We start from the raw sequence: 14,236 nt of genomic DNA, 5'->3' as shown, positions 1-14,236 counted from the left end.
TAAGTGCTTTGACATCAAACATACTTACAACTGTTCCATACACCACAAGTTGATCTTGGTCTTAAAAATATTCACAGAAGCACATTTTGTGTAATTTAAGTGTACAACGCTTCACACATCTTGGACCTGTGTAACATAGAAGACACAGCACTGGTGTGTGTTTCACATGTGCTATTCATTTCTGTTCCGGAGTGACGATGCCCCTAAAATATTCATTACTGCCTTTACTCTGGCTCATCTGGTAATTCTTCAAAGGAAACAGGCACCAAAGTCACATATAGCATTCAGTTTTCTCAAAGGGGAAGTTAGATAGAAACTCTTTGACATAAACTAACAAATTGTTGTTTGGTTTGGGTTTGTTTTTGTTTTATTTTGTTTTGTTTTTTTCATTGACCCTAGACCCCTAGCAAAAAACAAAAACACTAGTGTCACTGCAGTCTGCTGTAAATGCCGTTGCCTGCCAGCACGGCGAGGTATCCCCACCCCCATGCTCTTGGATTTCTGACATCAGACATGAATAAGTATCTCATTAAGATCCCCCAAAACCATCTGCCCAATGAGTCTCCTCCTTACAGGAAAAATGCTCTCATAAACAAAAGAGTAGGATTCCCTCATTACCCTCGTTACCCTCATTAGAAATTATTCTATCATCACTGGCAAGCTGTGGTTTTAATTTATTCCAGGAGTCGGGATTCTTATTAAGAAACCTTCTGTATTTTTGTTGGTAGCAACAAGCATGTCTCCTCCTTTTATAATCGGATTTTGCAATTCAGTCAATAAACCCCAAAAATACTCATTAAAACTGCTCACAGGAAGTATTCTCCCAAGTTATCAATCTTCATCATTTTCATTGAACAATGAAAACACAATATTTACTTAAGGGGTGTGCATCAAATTGTATGCACATCTAACTGTGTTTAACTGCCATTCAGTTTTTCATAAAGTCCTGGAGAAATGCAGCATCACTGATAAACTATGACTTTCTTGAAGCTCATTAAACCAAAACAGCTATTTTTGTACTCTCAAATGCTGTTTTGATGCATGTGCTGGATAGTGTTTTGTTTTGCTGATGTTCGACCTGAGCTCTACCTTTGAGACTGCTGACAATCACATTATGTGTAACAGGCTGAAATACTGGATGGTTGCATGGGGGTGTCCTGATGCATGCTCAATAATGCAGGAAAGGAAATTCCACAAAGTTGATTCTGTTCATCTGGACGTTACATTTTCAGTGGGAGAAACGTTTCGACACTTGGATGCGGACTGAAAATATTCTTTCTGAGAGTGTATAGAGGTCTGCTTTGCTGAGACTGTCTTCAAATCTGTCAAGTTAATCTTTCTCTGTAGCTGCTTCCAAGCTATAAGGTTCTGTTTTGGGGTCTTTACTGTTTCTGTTATAACTGTGCTTTCTTCAGCATATGTCTACCACTGTTAAGGACATTGTTTATCTGTGCTATGCAGATGACATTCGGTTATATATCTCTGTTATGCACAAAGAGTTTTCTAAGTTACAGACCTTGCATGGGTGCTTAGACTACTAAGCAACTTGAAAAGTTGAATGGCTGACAGCTTTCCCTGAAAAATGAAGCCCTTGTTTGTGCCCCTGACCGATTTGTGCCTAAGGTAGTGAAAGCTCTCCTCGCCCCTTTTGGTAAATCTACTATCAGGAATCTTGGGGTAACTTTTTAACTGTGGATGCTCATGTTAAGTCTCTGGTTTGCTCTTGCCTTTATCACTTAAGAAGTATTGCCAAGTTGAGTTTCAGCGTGTCACCCCCTTATTTGGAAAATGTTACTTATGCCTTTATTTCGTCACACCCGGATTATTGTAATTCACTGCTCACTTGTCTTAACAAAGTTTCCTTTGAATGTTTGCAGGTTATTCAGAATGCCGCTGCGAGGCATCTGACTAAGTCTTCTGAGTACTCACATGCCACACCATTGATAATTCAGTTTCACTGGCTTCCTGTCTGCTCTAGGATTCTGCTTGTGACTTTTAGAGAGCTGCATGGACAAGCACTGGCATACGTCAGTGAATCTTTACAGCCATAGATTCCCACCAGGTCCTTGAGGTCATGTGATCAGGGCTTGGTAGCTGGGCTTCATATAAGACCAAGAACTAAAGGAGATAGAGCTGTTGCAGCAGTCCCCCACAGACTCTGGAACTCTCTCCCACTGAACTGTGGACTCTTTTAAAAAGCAGCTAAAATGTTTCTTTTGTTTTTATGTTCAATCATTTATGTTGTGAAGTACTTTGTTATATTTATATTGAAAGGTGACATATACACAAGCTTTTACTTACTATTTTTTTAAAAAAACTGTCATTCTGAAACACAAATAAACATTCTTATAATAAATAATAATACTTAGTTTATCAAGTGATCCGACATTCGTTATGGTAATAAATTTGCTAAAATGAGTCCTGGTCTCTTGGATTGGTGTGTTTTTCAACAGACAAGCTGATCAGCAGCTGATAGTCATCCTTACTAGAGCAACCGGACACCTTTGGCTCATATTCCGGGATGTTGTTTGGCAAAGTCACTGATGACTGGCTGACAGACTTCAAGTTAAAAGCTGAAAACTGACTGAAAACAAAGGTAAACCAGAGTGTTTTTTCATACCTGAGACGTTATTGATGACCTCCACTGCAGTTCATGTTATTTTATATGGCAGAAAGGTTTGCACTGGCTACCAATGCCTTTCAAATCCGCACATCCTTGAGTAAATAATAGTGTGTTAGTCTTTGAATAGTTATCCCTGTGTTCACTTATCTCAGGGCACATAGCCAGGATGATGCAAGATATGTGGGTTGTTTTAAAGAAGTTTGTCGTTGTTTGTTTTGCTAATTAACTGATACCAAAGTATTCTTATTTTCTCCCAGTACCAGGGTTTGAAGATGTTATTGGCATTACAAAACAATGTGTATATTCAGATATTCAAATATTAAACAAATATTATTAACAAATCAGTCCTGAACTCAAATTTAAGTGAAGTAGAAATTTTTTAGCTGAAGATTAAGAGTTCAGCTAAACGTATAAATTGTGAAGGTTTTCAATTTATAATAACTTTATTTCAACAATTGACCAGATATTTGTCCATGCAAACTCGGTTTTTGCTATAGGTAGAAAAATGGGAAGCTATGAAACACTATATTTTTCTGCAAAATGAAAAAAAAAAATAATTAAACGTGCAACTGCCACAAAAGTTTATGAGGTGTGTAAGTATTTATTTACAAACCATTTCTGCCAAAAAGAGATATAGCACTGACACTTGGATAACTTGGAAAACATGAACACAAACATTGGTTTTCTACCTAAGGGCACTGAATCAAGTTTATTTACTAATGTGCTGACACTGACAATCCTTGCAGGGTGCGTGTTGTCTTTCACCCATCATACTGTGGTCCCCTTGTGTAATACAATGGCTGGAAGGGTGGATGGGTGGATGGGTGGATGGATGGTGAGCAGGCTTTTGCACTGGCATTAAAACTAAGAATTTTGGACTCTTCTCACAGTGATTTTTCTTCTTCTCATATTCAGGTCCTTAAATTTATATGTTCTTGCTTCACTGGGCTTATTGAAGAATATTCATTTATGTGTTATAATTTGCAAAATCAGCATATTCTTATAGGTATTTAAGAAATGATGTTTCAAAGATAGAAAGATCACTGTGCTTGGAATCATTTTCAAAATAAATTGACTTCATAATATTTTTTGAGAGAACATTATATTTTGGACTGTGGAACAAAATTTGTACTTGCTAGTCTTTATTGTGTCATTAAGTACTATTATTTAAAATATATCTTAAAAAGATATATCTGGAAGTAATTACAAAAGCTGTAGTAGTCTACAAATGTTACAGGTCTAATGCAGTTGGAGGGCCTGGGTAATCAGTACCACATCCAAAGTAATTTATCTGTATATTGTAGATCGGATTCTCTACAGCTCCTGTGTCATGTCATTTGGCTGGCTGTATGTGAGTGGTTTTTTTCTGCTATGTGTCTCAGAAATAGTATTGCAGAAATACAGAAGAAGAAAAAAACATTCTGATCCCATTTCTCATTCTGTTCAGCTATCATCGTTTTATTTAAGGCTTTATTTTTAGCCTCCGGGTATGTGCTTTCCAGCAGAATCATATTTGCATTCTATTTGCATTGATAAAATACAGACTTTAAACCAGTTCAACAGGATGAGGGTGAATGCAAATATTGAGCTACCTCTAAATTTCCATTTTATAATAGAGGGTGCCCCCCCACACCCCCGCGGGCTCACGAAACTGTTTTCTAGCTCTATACTGCCCCCAAGTGGCAGACAAGACTTCAACTGAGGAGACCAAACTTGGTGTGCTGAGAACAGCGCGTGGGTGAGAGTGGGAGACGAGCGGTCAGTCAGTCTGCACAGGGAAACGGGGAAAAACAGAGACATGAGGCTCGTCTTGAGGTTGGTCTAAAGTCGGGTGCAATATCTGCATGACCCAATAAGAGACTTAAAACACTAAATATCAAGGCTGTGAATGACCTGCAATGTAAGAAGTGCCGTTATTTATGTTTTTTTATTTAGATTTTCTGAACAGTTTCTGTGCGATTGCTTCCAGATTTACTCATTTAACTGACTGCTACATCCAGTGTTTTTTGTTTTTTGGGTTGTTGTTTTTTTATTTTTAGAAACTCACATCGCTAGTCTGATTCTTACTTACTTCAAGGTCACTCTGGGTATATGTGCTTTAAAGGCTTAAAAACAACTCACTATATATTTTATTTTTATTTGCAAACAATGTAGTTATGCTTTCGCAAACTTGCTTGAACAGCATGCCCAGGTCACAAAGGCTGGATTTTTATTTTTCATTCATTCATTTATTTATTTATTTATTTATTTATTTATTTATTTATTATTTTTTTGCGGGCGGTGGGCATGGTATAAAATAATTCATTTTTATCGTGATAGCAAATTAACGCCCTCCATTATTTTTAACCAATATTAAATGTATCTGCATTCAGGCAAAATGTGCAGACCATTTCTTTAAATGCAAAAGCTAAGACCGCAAAGACGCACGGCCACTGGAGCAGACGCTACTAATTCAAAATAAGTCTTTACAGCCAATTATTACGAAATCCACATTGCGGGATAAATATTTCTTATGGAAATGAAACTGACATTTCAGTTTCACTGGTCGAGCAAAAAAAAAGGGGGGGGGGGGGGGGGTAAAAATCCCCTCGGATACTGCAGCCAATCAGAATTGTGCTGACGTTTACATCCCCGGAGCATCTTGGTAGTTGTCGTTTCTGGATCATTTTGAGCCCGTTAGCTGCACTTTAGCCGCTGCCGCGAAGGACTACAGAGCTCCGGATCCTGGGCAGAGGCGGCTTGCGTTGACGGTTGGTACTGTGCGGACTACTGGGGCACGAATATCACCCGTCTGCTTTTTTTTAAAGAGGGTTTAGCGTCTCCAAAAGTTGACATCTGCAAGTATGCAGTCGGAATCGGGAATAGTTCCCGACTTCGAGGTCGGAGAGGATTTTCAAGAGGAGCCTAAAACGTATTACGAATTGAAGAGTCAGCCCTTGAAAAACAGGTCAGTTCTTTTGCCGTGGACAGTTATTTCTCACGCTGGAGCGTTTTGGGGGTTAAGGTGATAATTAGGCTGCAGACTTTTTAAAGTGTTGTCCAAAGTCTATGAATGTGCGGGCTTCCTCATTGATGTTACTGAAGCTGGTCCCGGGTTTCAGCCCTCGTTCCTTATGGTCATCCTGCTTGCATGAAGTTATGCAACACATGGGTGTTGTCTTGTCAACATCAACTTCAAATATTAGCTCACAGAGGAGCAGACAGGTCAGAGTTTAACAAGGTGATGCTCAGCCTGTCTTGTGTTGATGGCTGATATTCAGGTGCTCCTAAAGCAGAATGGTGACTTATTGTTATTTATGAGATTTTTCTTTAAATCTCCCGAGAACTACCTATTTTTTAAGTATAACTGCATAACAACATGTGTGTAAAAAGTGCCATAAGTCTACTATGGCACTACACCTTGTGCATTAACAGCTTTGAAGTGTCAAAAGTGTGTAAGAAAGTATTAACTGTTAGATAAGCTGTGGTAATATAAATAAATAAATAAATAAATCAAACCTGATGTTTCTTTCAGTGGAGGAGTGTTGCCTTCTTTATAAGTTCACAGTTAATATTAAATGCTCTAAAGTTGTTTCACCAATAAAATAAATCAGCAACCAAAAAGGCAGACAAAATTTAGTTTTCAGCAAGTTGTTGGCCTATTAAGAAGTTGTAAAACTTAAGTGCATGTAGTACTGGACAGAGTGCTCCAAGTCCTGACAACAGTTTATTCTTGTAAGGACACAGAACAGAAACAAAAAACAGCTTGCAGCACTGACGTTTATTAATTTAGTTTCAGCTTTGACACACTGAGGCCTCAGAAACATTTAGCTGAGTCAGATCTATGTGTTGTTTCACCTTTCACCCTTTTTCTGGAAGTAATGCACAGCAAGTTTGATGTCTTATACATGTGTCTTATACACGTGCTTAATGCAATGAAATGACAGATTTCCTGTCTACAGTGTAGCATATCAAAACAATACTGAGAAACTTTAGAAAACGCCCTTTTTTGCTGTCTTACAATTTTCACTCTTACTAAGAGTGAAAACTGATCCCAGAGCTGGGAAATATGTAGCAAAATCTATGAGATGACTGGAAGGTGGACTTATTTTTTTTGTTTTAATATTTTAGGGGACCATGTTTTTGTTCTTATTCTAAACACCTCACTGACAGTGAACTGTAGTATTCTCAATACTCAGTTGGTGTGATTGATTCAATTTAAATTAAGTAAGAAAACATGTAACAACCACAGATCCCTTGGCAGGTGTTACTATTAAATAAATAATAAACTTTTTTCTATGCAATTTATGATTGCACATCAACCTTTATGGGTGATTTCAAATCACAATGAAATACTGTTGGGGTGTAATATAAGTCGTAAGTTATAACATTTTCATGCCCCCTCTGTGATGCGGATGGTGATGACGATTATGCATCTATTACCAGGATGGTGTCAGAGTTTTTGTATTTTGTGTCTGCTCCTCTCTGTTACGTAGTTTAGAGGTGGTGATACATGGCCTCATTGTCAGGGCGAGACATCCAGAGGACAGTACGCCACTGTGTTCGGACAGAACTCTTGCTGCAGACGTTCGCTAGACTCCAGTTACTTTTTTTTTTCCTTCCTCTCGTTCTTGATATTTTCTTGCAGATTTGCGGTTTCTCTCGTTTTCTCTAAATTCAATCAAAACACCAGTTAGAAGAACTGTTTGAGGAAGAACTGTCATCTTGGACAGTCTTAGCCTTTAACCTAGTTCTGCATTTTTTAAACTAATGTCTTCAATTTTTTCATTAGTGAAATGTCATTACACTGTTATACACCCTTGGCCTGAATCTGAGGCTGTGTTGTTTTCGTTGCTGGTGTAGCAGCAGCAGCAGCCATTCCAAGTATACGCAAAGTATCAGCACGGTTTCTGAATCATTGCTGTTTGTTTTTCTTTATGTCATTTTTCTCCTGAATGTGTGAAGTCGTCTGAACCGTGGCTTTGATTGAAGGTATCCCACTTCCCCTTTCTATCACATGAAGATGACCCAGCATAATAAATAGTCACGATGACTGTGCCATAAGACAGTTTTGTGCAAAATGGTTATAATTAGTTTGATTGATTACCGAGTTGTCTGATGTCTTCTAATAGCTGCTTAAGAAGTTTCTAAATTTGAAGTTTTGTGTGCGACAAAATGTCATCTTAGCTTTCATAGATCTATTTGTTTTTTGGCTGTCTGCGTATCAGTTTGACAGAGCACACAGACTGCTGCTGACGTCGTGCCAACCTTTTTGTGCCTAATATAGATGTGAGACAGGCGGCAAAACTAGTCTTCTATGCAGTGTAAATAAGCTATATAAATTTAGCAGGGAATGTGTTATATCAGAAACTGTGAGTCTAGGGATCTTTTTTTTTTTGCACCCTCAGTCAATACAGAGGCTGAAAGTTTTGCTTTCTAATGAACAGACTAGATTTTGAGCATAGCTTATATTAAATCCATATGGATGAATAAATATGCAAATGTATTACACAGAAAGATCCCCGGCCAGTAAAGATTAGCAGACACTAGGCAGAAGAAACCAAACAAACAAATATGTTGCTTTAGTATCAGCCTCACAATGAAATTTTCTCGTTGCTCAATTAACATGTTTCCGTAACAATTTATGCGAGAATGATCACTTTTAACATTTAATGCCATACGTACATCTTTCAGCCACAACATTAAAACCCCTGCTTGTTATAAGCCACAAAAACAGCTGTGGCCCATTGGAGCACAGACATTGGGGGTATTCTGTGGTATTCTGAACCTTTTTATTGGCAGACCCTTTGGTCATGTGGGTTGTGGGACTGGGTTTTTGCGGATGGAGCTGCGAACTTTTTGTCATTTGGGATCTTGGCGTGGAAGTATGTATCAAAGTTACACCTGCATGAATGCTGGATCCCAAGGTTTTCTGGCAAAACTGCAATTGCTAGCAAGATTGTCATTGTTAATCATTTCATTAACTGTTGTTAGCGCATCTCTGTCTGTTTAAATATAAAGACTTCCTCAAAAGCTTTCTTCAAATCATACAAAGCTGAAAATAAAGAATTGAATGAATGTGAAAACTTTACAATGGGACTTGGTTTATGTTGCTCAGTAAATATCTGTTTTAATAGCTCGCAATGGGTCTTTGTGGGTCGGGTCTACACTTCGGGTTCTCTGTCTTGGATCTTGGCCTGGGGGGTAAAACATGAATGGAACTCAAAGTCTCCTGAAAAAACTTTCTTCTACACAGCTGAAAATAAAGAAGTATCAGATTTAAGTCAGCAAAAATTGAATCATAAATTACACCCCCCCCCCCAAAAAAAAAAAAAAAAAAAAAAAAGACTGCGGTCAAAACTTTTAATGCTGCAAAACTCTGTTTACTTTTTTACTTTTGTTTTTTGTTTTTGGTAAAGAAGAAATTATAATGAACCTTAGGGCACTTTACATAATAATGATAGCTGAGAAAAGAAAATAACCTCAGGCTTACTTTTAATGCACACTCCTTACAGGCATGTTTGGAAAGATGATGGGCCTTGAATGTGGATCGAGTTCCTTGGAAGAGACATTTTACTTTACCTAAAAATGACAAGGATGCAGAGAAATACAGAATAAATGTTGTAGTTTTCACAACTTATTAGTGTCTAACAAGCAAATGAAGATCTTGGTCATTTGTAGTAATATTTTGGTAAGAAAATAAACCTTTCAAATTAAAATAAGGAAGAGGGAAAGAGAATTTAGTAAAATGATGGGGACATCCACAAATCAATTTAAGTTCTTCTGCAATAGAACTGAAGTACAGAATAGGCATTTAAGGTCAAAGCAATGAGCCAGTGGTCGTGAGCTGAGTCAGAGTTTGAGGGTTATGAAACTATGTGTCCAGAGCAGCTTGTTCCCACGGGGTGTCCTAGACAGAGATGCCAAAAAGGTTCATCCATGATCTAAGAAAGACCGAGGGGCTTAAGTGACACAGACAGGTGTTGAGGCTGGAGTAAAATACAGTCAGAACAACTTGTCCTGTAATCATGGTTATCTTTCTGCATTCTCACCTCTTATGTGGCTTTTCAAGCACATCTGCTTAAGATTTCCTCATAAAGAATAAAATAAAAATAAAGAAAAATCATAAACTCTACATCTTTTATTTACTGATTGATTTGGGTTTGCAGTTTTAATATTCCTGACGTGTGATCTTTGTCTGCCTCTGTTGGTGCCCAGAAGGAACTGCAATAACAGAAGAGGCCTTTGAGTGTCGCTTTTATTGACACAAGTCATTATTCTTAATAGTTAAAAAAAAATGTAGCCTTCAGGCATGATCACGTCTGAAGCCTGCAACTAGATGATTCATTATTGATTAGTGCAGAATTAATTCGTTGTTTACTCAATAAAATACAAGAAGAACCAGGACCAGTGAATCTTTGTCACGTTCGCTTGAAAAAAGACTGAAATGACTCATTAACTATTTAAGCAGTAAGTTGTTATTACAAGGATATATAGAGGTTATAACAAGTAATTACTTGCATGCATTAGCTGTTGAAAAAAAATACACTTCACTGTTAAACAGCTAAAACAAATACCTTTACACGGTGACTTAATTATTAAATTTTAACTTGTGGTTAAGACGCACGTAATTGCGTCCGTTTATTATTTTTCAGAGTCATATTTTACAGCAACGAATCGTTACCATGGTTCATTTACGAAGAAAGAATGTGTTGATTGTCTGTCATCACCTTCAAGGAAAGCCGAGGATAAATCAGTCTCACAATGAAAAGCTGTTATGTTGTGCTTGCACATCATTGTTATATCAATGAACTTGAAAATCTTCTGCACTCATTCAACCTGCTGTAGGAAAACGTATCAAAGGCTCCTCCTTACTGTCCTTGGAAGCTCTACTTACTCTTTGTTAAAGCACACAGGAAAGAGAGGGAGCTGCAGCTAGAGCAAGCCATCCTGCCGAGCACAAGTGAGGGGAATTACTAAGAGCACAGAGCCTAATTACAGAAATAAGACCCAGCAAGTTCTAGTTATTCCATCCAGTCCTGGCTTCCTGGAAGTAGATTGCAAAGTACCTGATTTTCTCTTTAGATGCTTTTACGACTGACCCTGTTTTGTTGTGCTTTTGTACTTGAGAGTGAAATAACTATGTATAAATTTTATTTTAACAGTTCTTTATGGAATAGCCATTGTTTTGTAGACCATTGGGTTGTTTGATTTTTTTTAAAAAGGCTATTATAGCAGCAGTCAGTGACAGTCGCTGCTTTACTACAGGTCAGGATATCTGTGAGTCACGACACTAAAACCATGTACCTAATAATGCGTAGGGCCCCACCATATCTCCAAAAAGGCATTGCTATATATAACTTTATAGGCTATACAACAAAATGCTGTTTTGTCTGTGTTTGATGATGCTAAGGCATTTCCTGTGCTTATGCAGTGTTTATGCACAGTAAATACAAAGTTTCTACCCAGATGTTTACCGAGATATTTACAGGGTTGAACTATTTACCTAATTTAAATCATTTGTACAGTTGTTTTTCTGTTTGGTGTTTAGACAAATAAACGAAAAACAAAAAAAATCACTTCTATTGCATTCCCTGTGTACAAACCCCACATAATTGACGGTCTAGACATGCATACAGATGCTTTCTATTATCTATGATTTGCCTGCTTGTGACTGACTTCATACTATCATGCCAGCTGCACCAAGCTGCGCATGTTTGATCAGCACAGGAGTCCAAGTAGATCAATACACTGTCATGTAGGGTCATAATCACTCATTTGTATTCCAGCAGAGAGGTTGTGTAGTCTGCTAGAAGGGCAGCAACTCCTGCAGTTTGGTAGAGAGAAAGAAAAAAGGAGACAGGATTGTTACTAGTACTCAGTTTGCCTGTGTTTTGGTTAGATTACCTATTTTCACTGCTCTTATCCTGTGCTCACTGTATAGTTATATGCAGTGTGGTCTGCGTTAGTCACTGTCTGCTTCCTGAAAAACACACTGAACGGCCACCAGCGGGAGAAAAGTTGAATTTTAATGAGTTTAATGTGGTTCTTTAGAATACACCTAATCTGGGGAGTGATGTTTAAACTAATGAAAATAAGCACATAGTGTGTCTTTTATTTTTCTTTCATGTCAGTTCATTTCTATTGTGTAGTGTGCCAGCCTCTTGAATGTGAAGTCAGCTTGGTAGTGTCAAACTTATTATTATGCACTGTGAAGGTCAAACATGAGAGGAAACAATAAGCAGCATATTTTACAAATAAAGGGAGACTTTAAGGTTTAAATAAACCATTTGAAATCCTTTCAGTTTCTCTAAAATGCAGTGTCACTTGGCAAAAGCAAACAAGTTTTTGATAGTTATGATACTTTTGAGATACAAGATTTTCACAGGACAGCGACCCCTACTTGGTTGTAGTCCATCTACCCAACACGTGTCGGCACATGTCTCTAAGCGTAACACTATCTGCGTGGTTTTAAAGCGGCATATTGATGGACAGTGTGTTTCCAGTGGACGCCTGCATGCTCCTCTCTTCTGCTTTGCTGTTGCTCTGCACGGGGCTGGTCCTATGCCTGGGACTCTGCGTGGCGATTGGAGCTTCCAGGCCGGGCCCTGGAGCCTCCCCTCTCTGACACACTTTCAGCGCTGCACCACCAGCATGACTTTCACTGCTCTCCAAGGGCGGGTGGTGCACCTTCAGGGAAAAACAAACAAATATGGAGGCTGTAGGAGTGCAAGTGTACAGACCCTGTTCATTTGATTGTCTGTGAGTATGGCGCCTCAGCATCTGTGGTATTGCTGCAGTGCATTTGGGCTTTATTTTGGAATCTATATGTTTGTTCAACACTATGTACACATGAAGGGCACCATGCACTGAGCTATATGTGGGAAGTAGTCTTGGAAGATTTCTCCTTGTGTTTTTATGTGCTGAATAGTTTTTGTATGTCAGGATATACATTTATCAGTCTATTATAGTTAATTGCAGCTGGTCACTGGTCACTTATAGTGAGGGAGTGAGTACCTGAAAAGCTTAGAAATCTCATACTTAAGACATAAAGTTAATAACAGAAGAGGTATCATGTTTTGGCATGCTAGTTATTTGTTTTTTTTGATGAGACTGTAATGGTAGAGTTATTATTCAGTCACACAGAAGTCATTAGGTCTGCAGAATCGATCTCCTGTCAATTACCAGCAGTTTTACAGCTGCAGTGCATCTTTATTGTAGAGTATTTTCCTTTAACAGCTCAGTGTTTTGACTCTTCTCAGACTTTGTCGCTCCACAATGTTACTTGATTTCTGTCTTGATGCAGTATTGCAGCTGAATTTTCCTGGTTGTTTGTTGTCTTTAGTGTGTCACTGAATTCTGCTTCAAAGTCTCAGCTCTGACAGTTTGACTAATGGTGAAGTATGATGAAGGCACAGTAGTGAGCAGAATCAGAGGAATCATGAGTTGAGTGGGTGGGACTCTTCAAGACTGTACAACCATTGTTTTTTTTGTTTTTTTCCCTTGAGATACACACGAACATAAGAGGAGGTGTGCGCACACACGAATGAAATTTTAAAAGGACAAAAGAGCTTTTTATGTCTTTCATGGGTTTGTTTGGCAAAGAGCCAACAAACAGTCAAAAGAAAGAAACAGAGAGAAAGAGACAGAGACATTCAGCCTTGCCTTTCTGAGAGGTTTCTGGTCATTCGTATACACAAACACAAGTCAATCAAATTATTAAGAGCGTATTAAAAAAAAGCCATGAGGTCATATGTTGTACAGTTTTGTAATAGGGCAGCTAAAGATGCTAAAGAAATAAATGTGTTTTTTGAGGGTTCTGAAAAGAGAAATTTTGCAATTTTCTTAAAGTTTATAAGAAAAAATTTCACATTTATGAAAAAATAGCAAATTTACACAAACAAAACAGGTGCATTTACAAAAAAAACAAAAAGAACATGAAAATTTACGAGAAAAAAACTCTCCAAAGTCATACTTTTATTTTATTTTAACACTACCCCTAGATCATGTCATATCAAATTTTTAGCCTAAAATGCTACCTCCTACAATGCTTTGAATTACATAGTGTTGTGCACTTGTATCAGAATTTGAATTCGGTTACAATTATGTCTTCCAACAATTATGAAAAAAGAATAACATGGTAATGCACTTTTGTCCTGCTGTAAAACTCTAAACTCCACCATAAATGTGCAACAAGTTTAATTCAGCTCAAGCCTGGACAGCAAGCTTTTCAGAATCAGTGTGGTTTTCACATCATCTTTACAAATTATTTCTTAATCAATTGCAAAGCGGTTATAAGTTATAAGATTATAAGAGGCGTGTCGATTGTAATTTGATGCACAAAGACAAATCGTGTAGCATTGTAAGGCCTGTGAGCAGAATAGAGGCTTACTTGGTTTAGCTTCGCTTATTTGACAGGTTTCTAAAAGCATTAGTACCTTCACCGAGTCACTCATCACTTACTTTATTTTTAGTTGGGTTTTTTTGTTAATTCAGTAAAGCTAAGTTAGCTTTCAAAATAGGTTTGCATGTTTAAAATTTTTCTTAGTTAAAAATAATTCCTTTTAGTTTACTTTTTATTAGTTTCAGTATTCATTTTACTGCATTATTTTAATAAGTGAGCTATTTGCCAGG

General features: G+C 37.7%; 1 protein-coding gene across 7 annotated transcripts in view; it reads left to right on the top strand.

Annotated features, from left to right (window-relative positions):
* The first annotated feature begins 4,337 nt into the window (after positions 1-4,337).
* LOC120719257 (microphthalmia-associated transcription factor-like) overlaps positions 4,338-14,236 on the top strand; it is a 28,747-nt gene continuing 18,848 nt past the window's right edge. For 2 of the 7 annotated variants that reach the window (XM_040008340.1, XM_040008339.1), the window contains exon 1: positions 5,207-12,364. In XM_040008340.1, the coding sequence (XP_039864274.1) occupies positions 12,315-12,364 (50 nt within the window). In that variant the 5' untranslated portion in view covers positions 5,207-12,314. Of the gene's footprint in view, positions 4,439-5,206; positions 12,365-14,236 lie in introns of those variants that run through there. The other 5 variants (XM_040008335.1, XM_040008334.1, XM_040008342.1 and 2 more) reach the window with 4 other exon arrangements.

The sequence above is a fragment of the Simochromis diagramma genome, unplaced genomic scaffold, assembly GCF_900408965.1.
Source record: "Simochromis diagramma unplaced genomic scaffold, fSimDia1.1 OVJJ01000545.1, whole genome shotgun sequence".
Classification (NCBI taxonomy): Eukaryota; Metazoa; Chordata; class Actinopteri; order Cichliformes; family Cichlidae; genus Simochromis; species Simochromis diagramma.
The sequence above is the reverse complement of the archived record's forward strand: the minus strand, read 5'-3'. Positions and strand labels throughout refer to the sequence as shown.